Consider the following 19,323-nt stretch of genomic DNA (forward strand, 5'->3'; position numbering starts at 1 on the left):
GCGTGATACCGCGGTATTATCCCTTTTCCTTTATCTCTTATCTTTTCTTATCTATTTTTCTTATCAACTTATCGATGTGATATATTATTTAGTCATACTTACTGCAATTATTTCATCATTAACAGTTATACGTACTTTTAAGCTTTATTTAAACTGGACGAGAGCTATAATTATTAAGTTTTGCTGCCCGCTTTGTAATTTTGTATCATATTTACCACATACTGCCGTGACTTGTTTTAAAAATAACGTTACCACTAATGCTGCAACTACCATCTCTTAATCTATTTCCGCGTCTCCAATATTTTCCGTGAGATTAAGCTCTCTAAGATAACATTAAATCTGCAATTACTTTCAGGCAAAACAAATTTGTTTTATTGAAATACATTGAATTCAAATATTAAATGATTAATTATGCTCCATATCGATCGTGACGTTCTCATCTCCACCATTACTAGGGGACGTATCCATATCAAGAAATTCTCGAAAGTTACCACCGCCTACTAACAATAGCACGGCGACGTTACATAGAAATAAAATTTTTCATTAAAACACATAAAAAGTGCATGCTACTTACTTTCTATATCATTACTAAACATTTCAGTAGGTACAGTTGCAGGAGCTTTGTCAGGTGCAAACGAGAATTCCAACTGACTCTGTTGGGCTCTATAAAATTTAAAATTGATAACTAGAGATTATATTTAATTGTAAGAGCTAATATACCTTCTTGATTCTAAGTGCCTCACAACTTCTTCTGGAGTCATATGACCTGTTTTGGTTGTAACCTCTTGTTTAGAACTCGAATCTTCCATCAGAAGGTTTGCTACTGTTTCAGGTTTCACGCTGTTTTTCTTGTCAAGTTTATTTGGAGGTTTTCTTCTGGGTTTTGATGGAATGCCAGGAGTTTTCTTTGTCCCCCGTTCTGTTTTCATTTTTTTCCTAAAAATCGTTTCTAGTGGGTTGCTCTAACAAAAATTTAAAATGTAGTAAACCAGATAGTTGCTTACTTTCTATCTGAACTTTTATGCTGCATCTTCATTTCACCATCAGAAGAATCTGTCAAATCATCATCAGATGATTCAAAAGCAGGGGACCCCGCTTCATGCTGGGTCAACATATCTAGTAGAAATGTTCTGTCTTTAAGAATCCTCAATAGCCTTTTCTCCATGTTTCGTATCTCCATGGAAAAACACTCATTTTCCTATTTTAAAAAATATAATCAATCTAAACTTTCATAGTGGATAAATTTCTGTCCTTACATAAATGAGAAATTTTAGCTTCCGCTTTAGATTTCTGTATTTATCCTTAAATACCATGTCCTCATTGTCAAAACTTTCTAGAGCCATTCGGTCGTTATGACAATATTGAATGGTGTGAATTCGTCAAGCTGTAAACTTTAAATCCGTCAAGGAAGTCTCCAAGGCCTGAAGTTATTCACAGTTGTACTATAAGTTTTGATAGGTAAATTTAAAGCTTTGAACCAGACGACGCAAAGGCGTGTTGAAGCTGTCGCGACATCTGGCACCTGCCGTGCTAATATAATCAATAACTTCGTTTCCAATAAACTGTTGAAATACTTATGAAAAATTTTACTCCCACGAACGAGAATAAAAATTAGTAAACGTTTTTTTATTTACGTCAATTAAGAAATTATTTGAACATTTATAAACAAAAAAGGTCGCAGCGTTGGAAACACCATAAGCTTGTCGTCTGGTAGGGTTTCAAAAAATAAAAGAAACACGCTCAAGATCAAAATGTGTGAATCACAATAATCTTATTTTTTTATTAGAAGAAAGTAAATCGACTTTGTAATCATGAGTGCCCATAATTTCCATTATGATATTCCCTATGAATCCTCGAACACCGAATCCTTGTTCACGTTGTAAGTATATTATTTGGGCAAAATTTTTTCGAAAATCTTATTTTGTTCACTCTGCAAACAGGTGCACGAGAATTGTTGCCCTAAACATCACATCAAATCTTTCTATGGCTCAGTTCTTACCAGCAAGTATAAAAAGCGTACTAGTAACACTGTTAGGGAGGAGACATTTGTTGACTGGACCAGTTTTAAGATGCTTGGCCCATCCAGATTTAAAGGCATTGAATTTGGCTGGTTCAAAAGTGAGAGACTCAACAGTGAGAATCCTCCAATGCCTAACAAAGCTGGCATTGTTGCACATTCCAGGAAATGAAATCTCAACGCAAGGTAACAACGTAAACAAATCACTGCATTAAAATCAACTCTAATTTCTGTTTTACTCCCCACAGGCCTTGTTCAGTTATTTCCTTATTTAACTTGTCTTGAAGAGCTAGATATCTCAGATAGTAAAGTTGATGACCAGGCATTAGTTTCTCTTACTGATAATTGTCCTAAACTTCACATAATCATTCTGGGAAAATGCCCTGATATCACGGATAGAGGCTTCAGATATCTAGCCACAAAACTTCACAACATTGCTGTCCTTGACATCTCATATACTAAGGTATTGATTGTCAGATTCATTCAAACCAAGTCTGAGAATAGCATCCCCAATTCTATAAACATTTATACCAGGTGACAGATGGTGGTCTGAAGGCTTTAAGCAAAGGCCCTTCTTGCTGCAAGCTGAAAGAGTTGCATATAGACGGGTGCCAGCAGTTGACTTCTCTATGCGGGCCGTACCTGCAAGCTTTCCCATGCCTATCGATGTTGAGCTTCTATGACTGCCCTGGTCTTCTCAAGAGTGAATGGTTTGAAAGGTATTTATAAATATTCGTGTTCTGAAAGCATTACAGCCTGTTTAATAATTTTTCTTTAGCTTCAGCTGCGACAAGAAAAAATTATTCAAGAATATTTCATTCACGATCTAGTGAAAAAGTTGACATTGTTACATTCCCCCAACAAAGTCCTTTCATTTCTACTATTTAGAAATAGGGAACCAAGAGTTATTTTGTTTTATCACTTTTGCATGCCTTCGAGAGCGTGGCTACTCATAATTATGGGGTGTTTCGTATACAGAACTCACTCATGTGTATTCCCACATCTTTCTCCTATACAAAAAAAGGCCTCATTCTTATTATTATAAATTTTGGTAAATTATGTATCCTGTATGAGACTCGTGATAGCTAGAAAAAAAAAATACAATCAATTTTTTCCTTAACTTCCATCGGTTACTATATAAATAAAAAAGAACGTTTCGGATACGAACAGACGGGATGTCCTGAAAGAAGCAGAAATTCTTAATTTTTTTTTCGGTTATTTGGAGATTAAATACTTTTTTGTTTTGTTTTCCTCGCCTAGGTACTCGTATAAATGGAATGTGTTGGGTATCTTACTGGAATGCTAAACTTGTGATTAAGATTTCTTAAAGTAGAACTAAAAAAAAAAACGTTTCAGAGAAACCTAGATATGTGCAGCATTGTGCACAATCTGTTTGGTTGTATACACAGCTTGACGGACTGTGCTTTTTCAAAATGATTGAGTTATTAAAAAAAAAAAAAAGAATACGAAAAGGACACGAGAGAAGGTGTGTGAGTGACTAAACCAACGTCTCCTTACCCTTAAAAATATTTAGAAAACTTAAATTAAAGCAAAAAAAAAACGAGGGTGGTTTAAACGAGCAGTTTGCAAGAAACTTTAAAAAGATTCACCAGCTTCGGGGGAGATGCTGTCGACATTGGAGCGCAATCTCCAGATGTTGACCGTGTTATCATTGGAAGCGGTGAATATGTTGGTAGAGTTGAAAGCGATCGCATTGACTGAGGCCGAGTGGGCACGCATTTCGCCGACAGATTCCCAATTTTCGGTTGACCACAGGCGGAGGACGCCTCCGCGGCAGCCGGAAATGACGAGACGTTGAGGCAGATGGACCAGACCGCAAATCCAGTCGCGGTGAACGTTAGATAGCGACAGCACTTGCTCACCCTGTTCGACGTCCCACAGTTTGATGCAAGCGTCACGTGATCCTGAGACTAGCGACGTGCCACTCAAGGAAAGGCATTGGACACCATCGTAGTGAGGCGGGTCCAAATTAAACCTAACCACCACGAACGAATTAAAATCCATGTGCATAAGAAATAAAAAAATACGAATAAAAAAGGGCAAACCTCGGACTCAGAACTCCAGTGGCTCCATCACGCACTTCAAACACTTTAACGTAATGATCCTTAGATCCTGTTATGACGTATTCAACTTTGTCGTTGCCGTCCGACTCGACGCCGGCCATGGGGGCGTTTCCGACGGCCAGACACATGACGGCTGCCTGGTGGCCACCGCTCAACTTGCCCGTGCTGCTGAATTTGCGGATGTCCCAGATGCGCACCTGGCTGCCCGCCGCGGCGTACAACACGGCACTACTCTGACCGCTCAAAGCGATATCGTTAATCAGCGATTCACCCTGAGGTAGCTGTAGGCTGCGTGTGCTAGTCGTGTTTGCCTGATTGCCGCTGGCCGGCCAACCGGAAGAGCTTAAGGTTTTGATGCAGCGACTCGGCGATTGCCTCAAGTCCCACACTTTGACGTAAGCGGACGAGGCGGTAAAGACCAGTCCGGTTTCCGGTGAATACTTGACAGCCACAACATTGTTGGGGTGGCGGTCCAGCGATTGAATTTCAACCCCGGAATGGAGATCCCACACTTTGACGGTACGATCTAACAGCCGTAATGTGAAATGTTATTATTTTTTTTGTGTGTGTATTAAATAAAAAATAGTTTTGTATTTAATTACCTTTTGAAGCTGAGAAGAGATTGGCGTCCGTGGCACAAATGGAAAGTACTGCCTGGCAATGCCCTTCGGCCGTCCGAGTACAGATGAGGGGTGATTTATTGCTCAGCTGTTGAATAATTGAAAAAAAAATGCGTAGAATATTACAGAACCATTAATCAAAAGAAAAAGAAAAAAAAAGGGAAACTTGGAACATAGACAAACTTATTACAAGCATCACAACAAGCGAAATTCAGCCAATTATTTATTCATTATTTTTTTTTTGTTTTTCTTTCTTACCTTGCCCTGGAATGGATGGACGACGCCACGGTCAGGTACGGGCTCTTGGCCAACATTTGTGCCGTGAGTTAGCCGTGAAAAAACGTTGGGATTCTCTTCGCGACTGGTCCCGCCCCGTCGAAATGTGGGTGGTGAAGCGGGTGGTGTCGGAGACGTTTCACCCGGCTCGCTGGATATAGACATAAGGCATGACGGGATTCAAGCGTAGGAAAAAAAAGGGGGAAAGGGAGGATGAGGCACAGAAGCGGCAGCGTCACAGGCCAGTCACGAAATATAAAAAAAAAGAAAAACAAAAAAAGGTAAGCATAAAAAAACAAGTCAATCAACAAGTCAGTCAAACAGTTAGAAAGAAGATGAAGGCAGAAAGATTATTAATGTTTTATTGATGAGGTTTAACGTCTGTTGCAGAAGAAAGAAGTTAAAAATAAAAAAAAAACACCCGAAATAAAATGAAAATACACAACACAGCAAAGGCGTTTGTGTAAATTGTGCGCGAGAAGAAGAACGAGAGTTGAAGCTACTTACGAAGAGTTTAGTTTGGCCAGCAAGTTGGAATTGCTGTGGTTAGCAGATTTGCGGGGTAGGCGAGGAGAAGCGAGGGAACTGTTCGAAGTGAAATTTTGGGGAGGAGTGATTGCCATGTGGTCGACCCGTAGACTATTCTCAGACGAGCCGCGATTACTCCGAATATCAATCCTACACCAAACGAAAACGATTTTGTCATAAAAAAAATTGAAAATGAATGCGAAAATTTTTACTTTTGCGAGCGCGCGACATTTGGTATGGGCGGTAGATCAACCAGCGGCTCAATAATGGGCGGTGGAAGAGGTGGCGGACCTCCAGCGTTGCTCATTGCGACTACGCCTTCGTAGTAGAGCAAATCCTCCGGAGCGGCAAAGGTTAGACGCCTGGCCTTTTTGCTGATCTTCTTGCTGTAACGCCCGCTGCCTGTGGCATTTGTTGCCGTCGTGGCGCCACTGGCCACACTCTCAGCGGGCGAAGGAGAGCGAGAACGAGACGAGATTCCTCCGCCTATCAATTGATCTTCTTGCGCCGATGAACTGCTAGTCGTGCCAGTGGCCAGCAGATTGTACACCTCCAAATCCGAGTGGGCCAGCATGTGTTGCAGCAGCTGTTGATGGACTGCGTCGCGTTCCAGCACTTGCTTCACCTGATTCTGAAGCTCCTTGTTGCTGGCTTCACGCTGCGCAGCCAAGGTAGCGTGATTCAGGCTCATGTTAATCAGCTTGGCAAACAAATAACGGGCCTCTTCCATATCATTGGGCTGGATAGCCAATTCCATGTCTAAATCACCTTGTCCCTCCTGTTAATGGTAAAACGAAAATTAGTCATAGACAGATTAAAATAATCAAATTAAACGAAAAATTCTACTTTAGTCTCTTCAATTTGGACGATATTGCGTTGACATTCCGCAATGTTTTCCTGGACATATTCGATATTAGCCTTGAGGCTTTCCAGCTGATCGTCAAGTTCGCGGATGTAGCCTTCTTCTTTGCCGCGCATAAATGCGCGATCACGAATTCTCAGCGTCTCGGCCAGTGATCGACCCAGTTCGTCTCGATTGCCCATCAATCGTTCCAGATCCTTTTCCAGCTGCGAAACCGTTAGCCGGTTCAGCGCCATCTGCGAGAGATTGTGTTCCAATTTGTGCCACTTTTGCTTGGCCACCTTGGGCGAATACATGGGCTGACGTGGTTTGCGCGAATTCCGTCCCGACTGTAAGACGCGGCCAGACGCCCGTTCGCTCAAAACTCCTTGACCACGAGCCTGGACTTTGCGTAAGGCGTTGACTTCTTCTTGTTTGCGTTTCAGCACCGTCTCCTTGACTCGCTTGTCCATCTGCAGCGTGCGGATTTCATTCTCCCGTTTGCGTGACTCTTTTCGCAACTGGGCAATCTCACGTGTCCGTTTCAGTTCAATCTCTTTGTGACGGTTGGCGTCTTCTTTCATCTTTTGCATCAGTTTGACCTACATATATTTTAGGAGAAATATAATTAACGATCAAATAAGAGACATGACATCATCATTCCTGCATACCTTGTTTCGCTTCATGTCCAGCAAATCGTTCTTGAGTGATTTGAGTTGACGTTCACTTTCGCCCTGACTCTTCAGCAGTTTGGCGTGTTCCTGTTGAGCGGCTTGGAATTTCTTCAGACGCGATTGCAAGTCAGACAATTTCTTTTCATAGTCCTCGCGTACCCGTCGTAGCGTACCCTCCACATTTGGATTAGCTGGCCCGTGATTCTGCGCAAATCTATAGAGCAAAGAGAAAGCAACGTCAATAAAAAACACAGTTCCACTTGGCTACGTTGCACCATTTCAAAAAGCCAAAAGAAAATGATGGAAAGTTACCCCGCCAAGACTTTGTCACGTTCTTCAGTAGTGGCACGGATACGTTCTTGAAGCTGGACAAGTTTCTCTTCATAGTGATGCTTCATAATGTCCAGCCTGCGTTGCGACAACTCCAACTCTTCAATCAGCTGCTGTTTGACGCTGATTTCTGAAGTGAGTTCAGCCAATTCGGCGCTGTACAATCCTCCATTTTCTTCGGCCTGATTGGCTTCATCATCGCTGCTACTGCTGCTGTCATCGCTCTCGCCTTCAGCGCTCGACGGGCTGTTATCCTCTTCTTCATCGCTAGCCTCACCGCTGCTCATCGCTTGAGATTGGCCAGTCATCAGGCTACTCGGTTCCATCGATGAGACTGACGCTTCCATGGCCGAGTCATTGCCGCCACTGATTTCACGTCGAAGTTGATTCTTTTGCAGCAACGATTTATCCTTTTCCAGGTTGCGTTTGGCTTCCTCGATGAGGACGTTGACGGAACTGTTGAGTTTACGAGGGGACAGACCACCTTTGATAGGCGATCTGCCAGTCTGCAACGTAGCGGCTCTCAGGCGTAATTGAGATGCCATGTTTTCCGATTCACAGAGCCGGGCACGCAGTTCCTCAATCTCCATCAGATAGTGCTGCACCATTTGGGTTATGTCCGAATCGGACCCGGCTTTGCTCCAGGTGGCGGCCGCCTTCTGGGATTGCAATTCCACGTTGCGAACAGTCACCGACTGGACCGTTTCTTGCAGGGCTTTCAGTCTGGTTCGCATAGTTTGATTCTCCGACTGTAACAGCCGATTCTCGTGGAACATGTCGTTTACCGCTTCGTGGCCGTCCTCGCTCACAACGCGTTTACCCTAATTATCCAAAGAATGTCACGATAGATGATAACCCCGTTAATAAAAACGTAAAACGTGACATTGCGTCACGTTTCCACTAACCTGTTTGTATTCGGCTAATTCCTGTTGGAGTTGTAGAATTTCTTGTCGCAACAGCGCAATTGTACGGCTACTTCGATCCTAAAAACCCGGCCGCCCCCCCCCCATCAAAAGAATTTTTTTATTTTCAATACCATTCAATTGAATCGGGTCGAAAAGTCCTTACCTGATTGAGTACGACGCGATTCTTGATGTTCCTCGCCCTGTTGGCGTATTTGAGCGTGTTGAGCGTTTCCATAAAGTCGCGGTCGGACGGGGAGCAGCACGCAATCATCAAGGTGCGACTATTACCTAAGGAAATCGTTAACGACACACAGAAAAATAAAGGAAAGACATTAAAACGAGCCTTTTATTCTTAACGAAATTTAAGTGCATCGTGTTTTATCGACCGTAATAGTAGAATACCTCCTAAAGAGTCTTGAAGAAGTCGAGTCAGCTTCGAGTCGCGATAGGGTACGTGCAGGGCCTTGCGTGTGGCGTCGCCCAGCGCGGAGATAACGTTGCCCAGGGCCAACTGGAAAATTTTTTTTTTTTTTTTTTAAAAAAGGAGAGCCAAATCCATCAAGATCGAGAGTTTTTTTTTTTTTTTCCGTACAAAAGCCGAAATATAAGTCATTTGTAATCAATAGCGTACCAGGCCGCAATTGATCGAGATGCCTTCTTTGGCTCGTTCACCCGTCGCTCCGGTTCGTTTAAGCCTTTCCGAGCCGGCCAGATCGACAAAATGTAATTTGGCCGACAGAGTTTCTAGCTCCGATCCGGCATCGCCCGATCCACTTCCATTAGCCTGGCCTTCATCACTGTCTCCATTGCCGTTCTACCCAAATAAAAAAGAGATAAAAAGAAATTGTTATTCACAGAATGAAATGGTCGTCATGGAAACCCTTTTATATAGATAGATAGCAATTGAGGCGAATAAAGAAAGAATACCGACCTGAGCCGGAGCTAGACGTTGCTGGCGGATGTGCAACGTGAAAATGGCGTGACTGCGCGACGACTGCGCGTTCATTTGGGTCGAGGCAGTGGTGCGCGCCAGGGCGCCCATGTGTAAGCAATGCATAGCCTCGTCGCTCGTCGCCACCGACTTGCTCGTTGCTCCGGCAACGTAAATTCCGCCCACCTGGTCTTCGTGAATCCGCATATCCGATCGTTGACCCTGAAGTTTCCCCATTTAAACAAGCGAAACCCCCCCCCACCAAAAAAAAAAAAAACAAGCGTTAAAACAATTCATTCAAGAATAAAAAGGGGGAGAAGAAAAACAAAAAAGAAACCACGTGATTTGGAAATATTATTTTTAAAAGGAAAGCATTTTTCTTTTTTTCAACGATTATGACAGATCTAGTTCATCCTTGAATTGGAAAATCTGTTCTAACGCTTTGACCTCCTTTCTTATCAACGTCGGATCACGTTTCGATAAAGTAAAGAGGAAAAGTCTTTTCTTTTTAATATTTCCAAATGTCCATCAAAATTTCCGGAATAATTCTGGAAAAAAATGTGATTGAAAAAGAAATGCTTAATGAAATTTACCCTGGTGGTGGGCTCGAGCAGATCGATAATCTCTTCGTTATAGAGTTCGAGAAATTGGGCCTGGACGCGGAACTCGGGCGGCGTCTTCCCTTCTTGAATGGCCTCCTCCCTCAGCATTTCGATGCCCGTGAAAAGGTGATGAACCGAACGAGGCAGAATGCCGACGTTATCGCTCATCGAGCAAAGTTGCTGGTCAGCCTCCAGTCCCGTGCCCATCGTATAAGTTTTGCCGCTCCCAGTCTATTCAGCCATAGGGACAAATTGGATATCATTAATGTGTCTTTTTTTCTTTTTGAAAAGAAAAACAAACAACACGAAATTCCATACCTGTCCGTAGGCCAAGACGGTGGCGTTATATCCCTGGAGGCAGCCTTCAATCAGATGCCGGACGCAAGTATTGTAAATATGAACCTGTGAAGACGAAAACCCACCCCGAAAAAAGAACAACTTGTTAAAAAAAAAATACCAAGGCAACAACTGGAAATCATTCCTATTTCTTACGATGATAATGATCGTAAAAAAAACCTCACCTGGCCGCTATCCATATCGAAGACGTAGTCGTAGGTGAAAGCCTTGTCGGCGCCGAGGATCACCTGAGGCTCGCCGGCCGTCACCGTCGTGCACGTCCGGCACATGTCGATCACCTCTCTCGCCGATTGTGGGCGTATTCTACAAATGAAGTGAATAAAAGAAAAAATTAGCTTTCTTTAGATTGCGAAAGATGTCGTTAAACATCGTAATCAAGCGTGTAAAAACAACGTATTTCAATATTACCAAAGACGCTTTAAAGGTTTCGTTCCCCTTTTTTGTAAATACTGCGTGGCACTACGTATACCATGACCGTACGCGAAGTTATTTACAACCCGATAAGAATCAACATTCCTATTCGTCACGGTAACATAGCCCCCCCCCCCTTCTCCTCTTAAATAAAAGTATATTTATTTTTTTTTCGTTTAAAAATTTCGCATCGTTAAAAAAAAGATGTCCTTTCTGCTGGACAGATGGAACAATAGAAAAGATTTCTTTGCGGTTGAAGTAAAAAAGAAATGTAATTCTACAATAGGTATCTTCTCGGTTCATTTGACTGTCGTTCTGGTGTTATTTTTACGGCTTCCATAACAACACCTGCCGGACATATACACACACACAAAAAAATGAATATAACAATGTTTCACATTTTTTTTTTAACAACTGCGACTCAAAGTAGGCTTCTTTATTTTTTCTTCAAAAGAAAACTGGCCGACCTTCGGTTCAACGGTGTCGATTAGAATGCAAAGGAACACACGTGAAAAAAAAAAGTGAAAACTACAAGTTACACTGGCCAAACAACCGGAATGTTCTGACTGTTCATATTTTTTTTTGGGATATTTGGGTTTCTTATTTTTTTTCGGTGAACGCTATTTAAATAATGTTTGATAGTGTTCAGCAACAGGTGCAGGTTTCTACCTACAATTCTAGACAGTCCAATAAGCACAGGTCCAACCGTCCCCCCCCCCCCCCCCCCCAAAAAAAAAAAAATAATAGAACGGCTCGGGATTCCTCTGTTAAGAGCGTACAGAAAGAAATGTTGAAACGATGACAAACAAGGAGCGAAAGAAGTGAAAGCCGAGACCCCCAACCTTTCAGGGTGGCCTTCATTTTGTTATTTCTTTGGCCGATCAAAGAAGAAACAAAATAAAAGACCTGTTCTTTTTGTTTTTTAAAGGCTAATTATCATTTTCTTTTGTGTGTTTAGAGTCTCTTTATCACCAACACCCAACGTCACACACAAGGCATTTTTTTTTGTCTATCGAGTAAAAAGAAAAGCGCTCACGAACGACGGGATTTTTTTTTCTACGCGTACAACCTTTTTGTTTATCCACGTTTCTTATTTTTTTACGTCGTGTTAAAGAAAATCTCCTAAAATGGTGCGGTGAGAGAATTGCTGGGCGTCGACGTGCGACTGCGGGAGAGAATCCACGCGGATACACACCGACAGATAAGGGCAGCAGATTTTAAAAAAATATATATATATATTCTCGAATGGATGCATCCATTCAGTTGTTTTTCTCATACCCCCGAAGGCTTTGATTTGATCCAGCTTCCTTCTCATCCCCAAAATCGTTGAGACGAGTTGACGTTGAACGCGGGAGACGACGACGATACGAACCGACGCCCAAAACGGGAAAAATAAAAAGCAAATCTTTCCCGCGGGAGATTTTTTTTCAAGGTTTCTCATTTTCATATTCAAATTTTGTGTATCGTTTTTTGGTCTTCCCATTGAGGAACAAACAAAAAATGGCTCGATCCGGATCACCAATTAATCGAATGTTACTGCAAACACTAAAAACGTTTAACAGCCTTTTGGAAAAATCCCGATGCACGAGGAATCTCAAAGAGAAAACAGTAACGATGAGGAGTTCGTACGGTCACGGTGTAACACGACCCTGAACGTGCCGCATTTGGTGGAACGTGAAGAAATTCCTGCACTGCGAGCCTAATAGAACTTTGCGGGACTACATTTTTACAATACATTTTCAAAAAAAAAAAAGAAAAAGTGCGTTTGAAATAAGAGATCCTGTCTGTCAAACCCTCACGGACTTTTATTTCTTTCCGTACAAGGTGAGCGAGAGAGAGAGGACACTTGGATCACCACACAAAGCCCTACCCCGTTTTTTCTTGTTTGACCGAACGACCGACGAAGGGCAGTCAGTGGTGATTTCGATGTCATGCTGCTGCTGCTGCTGCTGTTGCCTTGCCGTTGTTTGTTGGCAAAAGGCAACGCCCGATTGGTTGGGCGTCAAAGGATCGATTTAGATAGTTCACAAAAGGGTGCGGATTGCAACGCCCGACCGGAACGCTAACGGCACAAAAGGATTTTTCTGGCCTGATCGTTAAAAATTGGCAAGCTGCCAAAGGCGAGGAAACGTGGGGCAAAACAAGACAAGAGATCAATAATCTGACGTCACAACAGCAGGCAATCTCACCCCCGTGTTGTTCGCAAGTGAAACCCCTTCAGAGCGTGGGGCCTCCCTTACAAGGAAATGGGAATATCGACCCTCTCATTTTTGACTTGGAAATAAGACACAGCCCCCCGTCTCTCGTTATCTCTAACGTAAAAACACCTGGGTGGCAGGAACGGTAGCACACCGACAACAATCTGTGCACTCGTCCGTTCCACATTCTGTTTGTTTTTTTTCCAAGCATTAAAAAAGAAAAAAAAAACTAGGCTAAAAGAACGAAACACATGTGTTCGATGACGGTTGTTCACCGGACGCACATAATAACCCCACGTGTGTTACTAGTAACTCATTAAAATCCATTTACAAAAGCATTCTCGGTGGTAACAAGGTAGCACAGTGTCTGGGTGGGTAACCCACTTTTTCTGAAATTCTAAGAGAAAAAAAAAGGGTTTCCTCGCTTTTATAAGCGGGACCTTGGCCTCGGTTTGACGCACACAGGTGGGTTTTGTGAGTGTGTGAAACAAACAAGAGAATTTTCTTACCTGACTGCGACCCGCACGCTTGTGGAATCATCGTCCGCCATTGCTTCTGCAATTTTTTGGGGCTGCAAGGATGACTGGGTACACGACACACAGAGACGACGTCAACCTAAAACCAGAAGAAAAGACACACACATGTGCAAGGTTTTGATTTATCATTCATGGCATAGAAAAAAAAAAGGGAAAAACGCAAATATTTTTTCCCGTTCGGCCGTGACGGATGAGCTACTCTTCAAGACCTTAAAAGGATATTCAAATATTGAATATGATTTCCAACCGAACCACCGCCCCAACCAGTCGGTGTTTTACCTTCAAAAGTAACGTTTTTTTTTTCTATGGATATTACCTGTGGTGTGGATGAACAAGAGTTCGGTTGTCCTAGTGAACTTATTGAAACTGCAGTGGGTCGATAATGATCATCACAGGATGTCCGGAATTACTTCTCGTTTTTTTTTTTTTTTCGTTTTACTATTGTTGTAATCGAGTTGTAAAAAAACTTTTTGCACAGGATAATTAAAAAGAGGAAGCACTCTACTGTTTTGCTATTGTAAGAACCCAACACATCGACACACTCACAGACAATGGGCTAAAAAATCAACGCTGCCAACGTAGAACAGGGCACTTGTACTGCTACTCGTTTGGCACTAGTAGGCACCAGTGAACGAATAGCCATCATCTTCATTTCTCTACTGAGTTTTTTTTAAGATTTTTAAATGTTTAAAACTTGTCTCGTCACTCGTCACACAATCAATGAAAGACGTGGGTTAAGTATGTTGTAGGACGCTTAAAGATACACAAAAGGGGAGACAGCTGAGACCAACGGTGTCCACCATCGATGTCCCCCTACGTACTGCTGAATGAGTAGAATACATCCCCGGTTTGTGTTGTCAGGAACGAGTTTCTTAGTTGGCAAGGCGCCAAGTCAACGCCATCTAGCGCTCAACATAAACTTTTTTTTGCAGTTGGTTTTTTTTCGTGAATGGGAGAAACTGTCCAGAGATGCAAGAGTACGACCTTGTACTTTTGATGCCCATTTATGGAACTGTTATTCGACGAAATGCCATTGTGTGCTAGTAGTGCGTTTGGTGTAGGACAACAAAAAGGGAAAAATAATGAGGCTACATATGACCGGGACCCTGTTTGTGCAGAATAAGAATAGCGATTCTTCATAAGTTAATGGGGCTTGTTGAGATGTGATCTAGTCAGTTGTTAAGATTATATGGACTGTCCGCTAGCCACCTTGTCTTTCACGAAAAAACATGATCTCTTTATGGTCACGAGCATGCAGCTTTCAATCCAGAATGGCAAGTATAGTGGCGGTTATTGTAGGAAACATCACCGCCTCATAAAGATATCCACTAAGGATTTGCGCTTTCCCTTTTTTTTTTTATCTATAATTCACCGACAATGTGTACAACAGGGAGTTAGAGAGAGAGTGTACGTAATAAAATACAAAGGATTTCCGTTACAGGTCGTTAAATCCAACGGCCGCCTTTTCTTTCACGTTTTCTCTTCCCTTTTTGATCACCAACTAAATAACAAGTACATTCCCCAAAATTGTGTATATATCTTCAATAGCCTCTATAAATGACGCGTGAAATATTCAACTCTTTAACAACTTTTGCATTGATCGAAGTGTAATCACGAACAAACGTAAGCCTTTCAAAGCTTGGACTGCAGGGAACCCATCAACTTTTCCAATTTCATGGCCTTGCCCATATCTCCCTTAATCTTCAGCTTGCCGGTCATGAAGGCGGCCGTTGCTTTCAGTTTACCTAAATATTTCAACCACAAAAAAATAAGCCGTCAAAAGAAGCTCCGGTTAGGAAGAAATAACTTTTTAATTGCTACCTTGGAACATTTTGACGAAATCTTGGCTGTCCATTATCAAAGTGGCATCCGCCGGCGATGGCGATTCTCCTTTCCCGGCCGAACCTGAACCGTTTTTCAGGTCGAGGTACCAGCGGCCCTCTTCCGCGCCCTTGACTTCGAACGCGAAGACGGCATTGGTTTTTTTGACGATTTCTTCGTTTGTAACGGCCATGATAGTCTTGAACAATTGATCTACTTGGCCAGCGGCTGCCGAAGCCTCTTGTTTCACTCCAGCTCCCGTTTTCGGACTCGATTTCTTCGCGAAGTCATCGAGGAATTCGTCAAGGAAAAAGTCAGGCATCAGTGGTGTTCCTATGTAACAAGACAATCGTAAACGAAACATTATTAACTTTCTTTGAGAAAGTAGCTTTAAAAACAATTCAAAGTCTTACCAGGTTTAACGGCGTAGACGTCAAAATCCGTCACGCCCACTTCCCTGAGAATATCTTCATCGATGCAAAAGTTGCGTGTGAAATTCTTTGAATCTCTAGTGAGGATGACGTAGGCGGCGTCAGCCATGATCTCTGGGAACCTAAGCTGGTTGACTGTGTCTTCACCACCCATCAGCTTGCCCAACATGTCCATAGCAGCAGTTGTGATTCCTGAATGAAAATTTATGATCATGAGAAAATCTGAATGCATTATTTTAAAGAAACTTTACCAGTTCTGGGCCAAAGGGCATTGACTGCAATTCCATCTGACCGGAATTCCTCTGCCATACCCAGCACACACATTGACATGCCATATTTTGCCATAGTGTAAGCCACATGGTTTTGGAACCAGACTGGATTCATATTCAAAGGAGGACTTAGGTTTAGGATGTGTGGGTTCTTCCCTACCTTCAAGTAGGGCAGACATAGTTTGGACCTGCAAAATAATATCAACGTAAATCTGAATTCCTCTTAATGCAAATAGCTAAGGATTGATGCTGACGTTAGGTATGTGCCTCTTGTATTGACATGGTGCATGAGGTCATACTTCTTCATTGGTGTCTCCAGTGTACCTGTGAGGGAAATTGCTGAAGCGTTGTTTACCAAAATGTCAATTCCACCAAACTCCTTCACAGCAGCTTCAACAGCTGCTTGAATTTGAGCTTCATCTCTTACATCCACAATGCATGGAAGGCATCTACCTCCAACAGCTTCAACTGTAAAAAATTCAGAAAAGAAAGCAATAATAATTTGGTTCAAGCTTTTATATAACAGGAATTGAATATCTGCATACTCTCTTTAGCTGCAGAGTAGATAGTTCCGGGCAATTTTGGATGAGGTTCTGCCGTTTTAGCAGCAATGACGACGTTGGCTCCATCTTTTGCTGCTTTCAAGGCGATAGCCTTACCGATTCCACGACTAGCACCAGTGATGAAAATGGTACGACCGGCAAGTTTACTGATTATAAAACACACGCAATACATAAACTGAAGTGATTTGAACTTAATTTAAAATAATTTTACCCAGTATTCAGCATTTTGGAATAACGTATCTGAAGAGAGGCAAACAGAAAATGAAGAAACCTGATTAAATCAACAGATATAGAATAACCATTGGTAAAACGGAGAAATGTGTCAATTCTCCGCTAGGTTTTACAGGAAAACAAATGTGATCTAACCGCCATCTTTCGTTAAAACAAACTAACTTATATTTGTGAAAACAAAAATTTTCTCAGAAAATAACACATCAATTTCTTTTCAAAAAGGGTTTCGCATTTCAACACCATTACAGAACTTTTTCTTCGCTACTTTCAATTTTGAAAACGGTTTTTTTTTCCATCCACCAAAAGAGAAAGAACAAGTTTGAAACAATTTATAAAAATCACGGAAGCGATCCGTAATTTTTCCGAATGAAAAACCCAAGATATTGAAATAAATTGGGAATTTATAACATACATGACGTGCTCAAGCTACAGAGATGTATTCGAAAGGCACTTAATGGATCGCTCTACTTAAGAAAATTTTCCTCTTCGCGAGAACCATTTACCAACGTGCCCATAAATTTTTGATAACTCTCCCCCTCCTCCCCCACACCATTACATAAAGAATTTCTGGTAAACAATTTTCCGTAAACAAAGCAGTAATATGTGGAAGCGAACGGGGATATTTTAGTTTTTTTTTTGTTTCTTGTTTTTTCTTTATGTTGCCCGTAGATTGTAATGTTTTTGGTAAGGTTAAGCATGGTTAGCTTCTACGGATGCGGGACATTGATTGTTGGTCAGTCGATAGACGGCCATTTCTGAGATCCCTTGGTAGTGAACAAAAGCTGCGGCTATCACCAAAACGTGGAAAATTTGATGGCTTTGGAACTGTAATAAAAGAAAAATCACAGTAATCAGCAAAATAATTTCTGGAAACGCTAGAACATTAAAGGAAATTTTCACGCACCCAAATATCACATTTCCCAGGGAAATAGCACTCAGGTATACGTCCTGCGTACAGGAGGGCTCCCAGAATGTAGAGCGATCCCATAAGAATAAGCCATCCGAGAGAGGCGTAGGAAACGGCGTTAACCCAGCCTTCCATGACAGCGTAATGAATCGCTGGTATAGCTCCACTCAAGCCAAACGCGATGAAAATACCTTTCGAAATTTCAATAAAAATACAAGTTAAACAGATAAAGACATAAAAAAATGAGGTGACAACTTACCCGCTCTAAAGGGTCGGTATTTTGGCTCCCCAAATCGATCGACCATTGAGGTAATAATGGCCCCAAGACCCAAGACCGTGGCCACAGTTAAGTAAATCACTTTGGGTTGATACTGGCAGTAAAACGTGTAGTAAAGCCAGGGGACTAGGGATCCCAAAATGAGGAAGGAGATTCCGACATAGTCTAATTTCGAAAAGAGTTTGCCCACAAATTCGGAGTGGCAGTGAACTGTGTGGTAAGTGCACGATAAGCCTAAACACAAGATTGCTCCGGCGAAGAAAGCAGCAAAAACCAAGCGTTCTTCCATTTGTAGATCGGACCATATAAGCGTGTAAACTGCTAGGCTGACAAAGAGAACACATCCAATAAGATGGGTCCAAATGTTGCCAGTTTCTGTGTGAATTCTGAACAGGGACTGGAAGCAGGCAGTGAATGAGGGAAGTGGTGGTCTATGGCCCCAAATCAGGTAGTCATTGTCTTGAAGCCAATGAGGCAGAGCCTGGAAGTGACAGACTTTCCAGGATGCTTCAATCACTTTACGACATATCTCTCCAGCTTGTTCTGCCACGGCACCAGCTCCAGCAGCCATGTCTGAGCTAAACTCTGCTGCAGCATGTAATCCATCTTCCAACTGTATGTCAAATGCAAAAATGAGGTCTGGGACACAGTCTCCATAATGGGAGAAGATGTTAATCACTCACCATCCGTTTGGCAGAGGGAAGATCTGTGGGCATGCAGTCTGTAAGCTCTTTGGTTGACTCGAGGATCCTTTTCACAAGGTCTCTTTTTGCATCATCTTCACATTCACTACTTTCTAAATCTTCCTCATTTTCTTGAATTTTTTTTCGTAGACGAATTCCATCTTCTCTTTCTTGGCTTTCTGGAGATTCCATGATTGAAACTTAAAATTATGTCCTAACGGCGGTTTCCGAGCAGAAACAAAGCTGAATAATTATGAGAAAATTAGGTGACACAGACGACAACCGAAATTTCATTGTTTGCCGAACAAAGACGTTTACAGGTCTACGGTAGTCTATGGTGAAGAAGTTTACCTACCGACAAAAATAAACCAGGTCGTATTCCGTCAATTGTTCTCCTTATCCAAATCACAAAACGAACAAAGAAACCGTGAACCTTCCTCGAAATTAACTTAAGAAGTTTCACGAAAGTGCAGGACGACCTTTATTCGTTGGTTACGACTTGCCTTCTGGTTTTCAGCTGATAGCTTTCGACGTATACACAGTACACACACGCACAGTGAGGATTACGACATCCACAGTGCGCCCCCTGGAGTTTCGATTGCTGCCATTGGTTGTTGGTCACGTGACAAGATAAAATTCCCTAGTTTCATTGTCTTTCTGATCGGATTACACATTGACAGCTCCAGTCCTTTTTGTTTTGCTATAAATTGGGCTATAAGTGTTCTTGTCATTTGTGGAAAATTGTTTTTCCCTACCAACGACATTCCTTTTGGAGAACGTCAGCGCCATTATTGCGATCTAGATGACAATACGATAATTTTCGATAACTTT

At 42.1% G+C, this 19,323-nt stretch overlaps 5 protein-coding genes across 5 annotated transcripts; 1 reads left to right on the forward strand and 4 right to left on the reverse strand.

The window, feature by feature from the left end:
• Positions 1-349: 349 nt before the first annotated feature.
• Positions 350-1,521, reverse strand: LOC130695229 (uncharacterized). The gene is made up of 5 exons (XM_057518346.2): positions 1,257-1,521; positions 1,005-1,198; positions 721-936; positions 575-663; positions 350-500 (listed from the first exon to the last, which is right to left on the reverse strand). The coding sequence occupies exons 1-5, from the start codon at positions 1,341-1,343 to the stop codon at positions 406-408; spliced, it is 681 nt and encodes a 226-aa protein (XP_057374329.1). The 5' UTR covers positions 1,344-1,521; the 3' UTR covers positions 350-405.
• A 183-nt stretch (positions 1,522-1,704) lies between these two features.
• Positions 1,705-3,193, forward strand: LOC130695187 (F-box/LRR-repeat protein 2-like). Its single transcript, XM_059494870.1, has 5 exons — positions 1,705-1,879; positions 1,941-2,203; positions 2,266-2,480; positions 2,552-2,736; positions 2,796-3,193. The coding sequence occupies exons 1-5, from the start codon at positions 1,812-1,814 to the stop codon at positions 2,845-2,847; spliced, it is 783 nt and encodes a 260-aa protein (XP_059350853.1). The 5' UTR covers positions 1,705-1,811; the 3' UTR covers positions 2,848-3,193.
• A 419-nt stretch (positions 3,194-3,612) lies between these two features.
• LOC130695188 (kinesin-like protein KIF21A) lies at positions 3,613-14,137 on the reverse strand. Its single transcript, XM_057518311.2, has 19 exons — positions 13,627-14,137; positions 13,284-13,389; positions 10,330-10,468; positions 10,127-10,210; positions 9,800-10,039; positions 9,207-9,428; positions 8,907-9,089; positions 8,678-8,786; positions 8,439-8,563; positions 8,276-8,353; positions 7,353-8,191; positions 7,038-7,254; positions 6,372-6,968; positions 5,738-6,303; positions 5,505-5,675; positions 4,980-5,148; positions 4,704-4,809; positions 4,084-4,627; positions 3,613-4,013 (listed from the first exon to the last, which is right to left on the reverse strand). The coding sequence occupies exons 2-19, from the start codon at positions 13,322-13,324 to the stop codon at positions 3,614-3,616; spliced, it is 4,830 nt and encodes a 1,609-aa protein (XP_057374294.1). The 5' UTR covers positions 13,325-13,389; positions 13,627-14,137; the 3' UTR covers position 3,613.
• An 802-nt stretch (positions 14,138-14,939) lies between these two features.
• Positions 14,940-16,752, reverse strand: LOC130695185 (hydroxysteroid dehydrogenase-like protein 2). The gene is made up of 7 exons (XM_057518308.2): positions 16,606-16,752; positions 16,377-16,540; positions 16,086-16,299; positions 15,814-16,019; positions 15,545-15,754; positions 15,132-15,464; positions 14,940-15,055 (listed from the first exon to the last, which is right to left on the reverse strand). Exons 1-7 carry the CDS (start codon positions 16,617-16,619, stop codon positions 14,943-14,945), a joined length of 1,254 nt encoding a protein of 417 aa, XP_057374291.1. The 5' UTR covers positions 16,620-16,752; the 3' UTR covers positions 14,940-14,942.
• A 294-nt stretch (positions 16,753-17,046) lies between these two features.
• LOC130695186 (adiponectin receptor protein-like) lies at positions 17,047-19,029 on the reverse strand. Its single transcript, XM_057518309.2, has 5 exons — positions 18,848-19,029; positions 18,493-18,735; positions 17,792-18,422; positions 17,530-17,723; positions 17,047-17,450 (listed from the first exon to the last, which is right to left on the reverse strand). The coding sequence occupies exons 2-5, from the start codon at positions 18,682-18,684 to the stop codon at positions 17,316-17,318; spliced, it is 1,152 nt and encodes a 383-aa protein (XP_057374292.1). The 5' UTR covers positions 18,685-18,735; positions 18,848-19,029; the 3' UTR covers positions 17,047-17,315.
• Between the last annotated feature and the right edge of the window lie 294 nt (positions 19,030-19,323).

The sequence above is a fragment of the Daphnia carinata genome, chromosome 4 (genome assembly GCF_022539665.2).
Source record: "Daphnia carinata strain CSIRO-1 chromosome 4, CSIRO_AGI_Dcar_HiC_V3, whole genome shotgun sequence".
Classification (NCBI taxonomy): Eukaryota; Metazoa; Arthropoda; class Branchiopoda; order Diplostraca; family Daphniidae; genus Daphnia; species Daphnia carinata.

Excerpts from the sequence above, each read along its gene's own strand:
- LOC130695185 (XM_057518308.2), bottom strand. Across the intron at positions 15,755-15,813 it reads TGCCCTTTGGCCCAGAACTG|GAATCACAACTGCTGCTATG; the intron begins GTAAAGTTTCTT and ends ATTTTCATTCAG. Across the intron at positions 15,465-15,544 it reads CGTCTACGCCGTTAAACCTG|GAACACCACTGATGCCTGAC; the intron begins GTAAGACTTTGA and ends CTTGTTACATAG.
- LOC130695229 (XM_057518346.2), bottom strand. The coding sequence starts at position 1,343 with ATGGCTCTAGAAAGTTTTGACAATGAGGACATGGTATTTAAGGATAAA. Across the intron at positions 664-720 it reads AGGCACTTAGAATCAAGAAG|AGCCCAACAGAGTCAGTTGG; the intron begins GTATATTAGCTC and ends TAAATTTTATAG. Across the intron at positions 501-574 it reads GTTTAGTAATGATATAGAAA|TAGGCGGTGGTAACTTTCGA; the intron begins GTAAGTAGCATG and ends TGCTATTGTTAG.
- LOC130695187 (XM_059494870.1), top strand. The coding sequence starts at position 1,812 with ATGAGTGCCCATAATTTCCATTATGATATTCCCTATGAATCCTCGAAC. Across the intron at positions 2,481-2,551 it reads TTGACATCTCATATACTAAG|GTGACAGATGGTGGTCTGAA; the intron begins GTATTGATTGTC and ends CATTTATACCAG. Across the intron at positions 2,737-2,795 it reads AAGAGTGAATGGTTTGAAAG|CTTCAGCTGCGACAAGAAAA; the intron begins GTATTTATAAAT and ends ATTTTTCTTTAG.
- LOC130695188 (XM_057518311.2), bottom strand. The coding sequence starts at position 13,324 with ATGGCGGACGATGATTCCACAAGCGTGCGGGTCGCAGTCAG. Across the intron at positions 8,564-8,677 it reads TCTTCAAGACTCTTTAGGAG|GTAATAGTCGCACCTTGATG; the intron begins GTATTCTACTAT and ends CGATTTCCTTAG. Across the intron at positions 5,676-5,737 it reads AATGTCGCGCGCTCGCAAAA|GATTGATATTCGGAGTAATC; the intron begins GTAAAAATTTTC and ends CGTTTGGTGTAG.
- LOC130695186 (XM_057518309.2), bottom strand. The coding sequence starts at position 18,684 with ATGGAATCTCCAGAAAGCCAAGAAAGAGAAGATGGAATTCGTCTACGA. Across the intron at positions 18,423-18,492 it reads TTCCCTCTGCCAAACGGATG|TTGGAAGATGGATTACATGC; the intron begins GTGAGTGATTAA and ends TTTGACATACAG. Across the intron at positions 17,451-17,529 it reads CTGGGAAATGTGATATTTGG|TTCCAAAGCCATCAAATTTT; the intron begins GTGCGTGAAAAT and ends CTTTTATTACAG.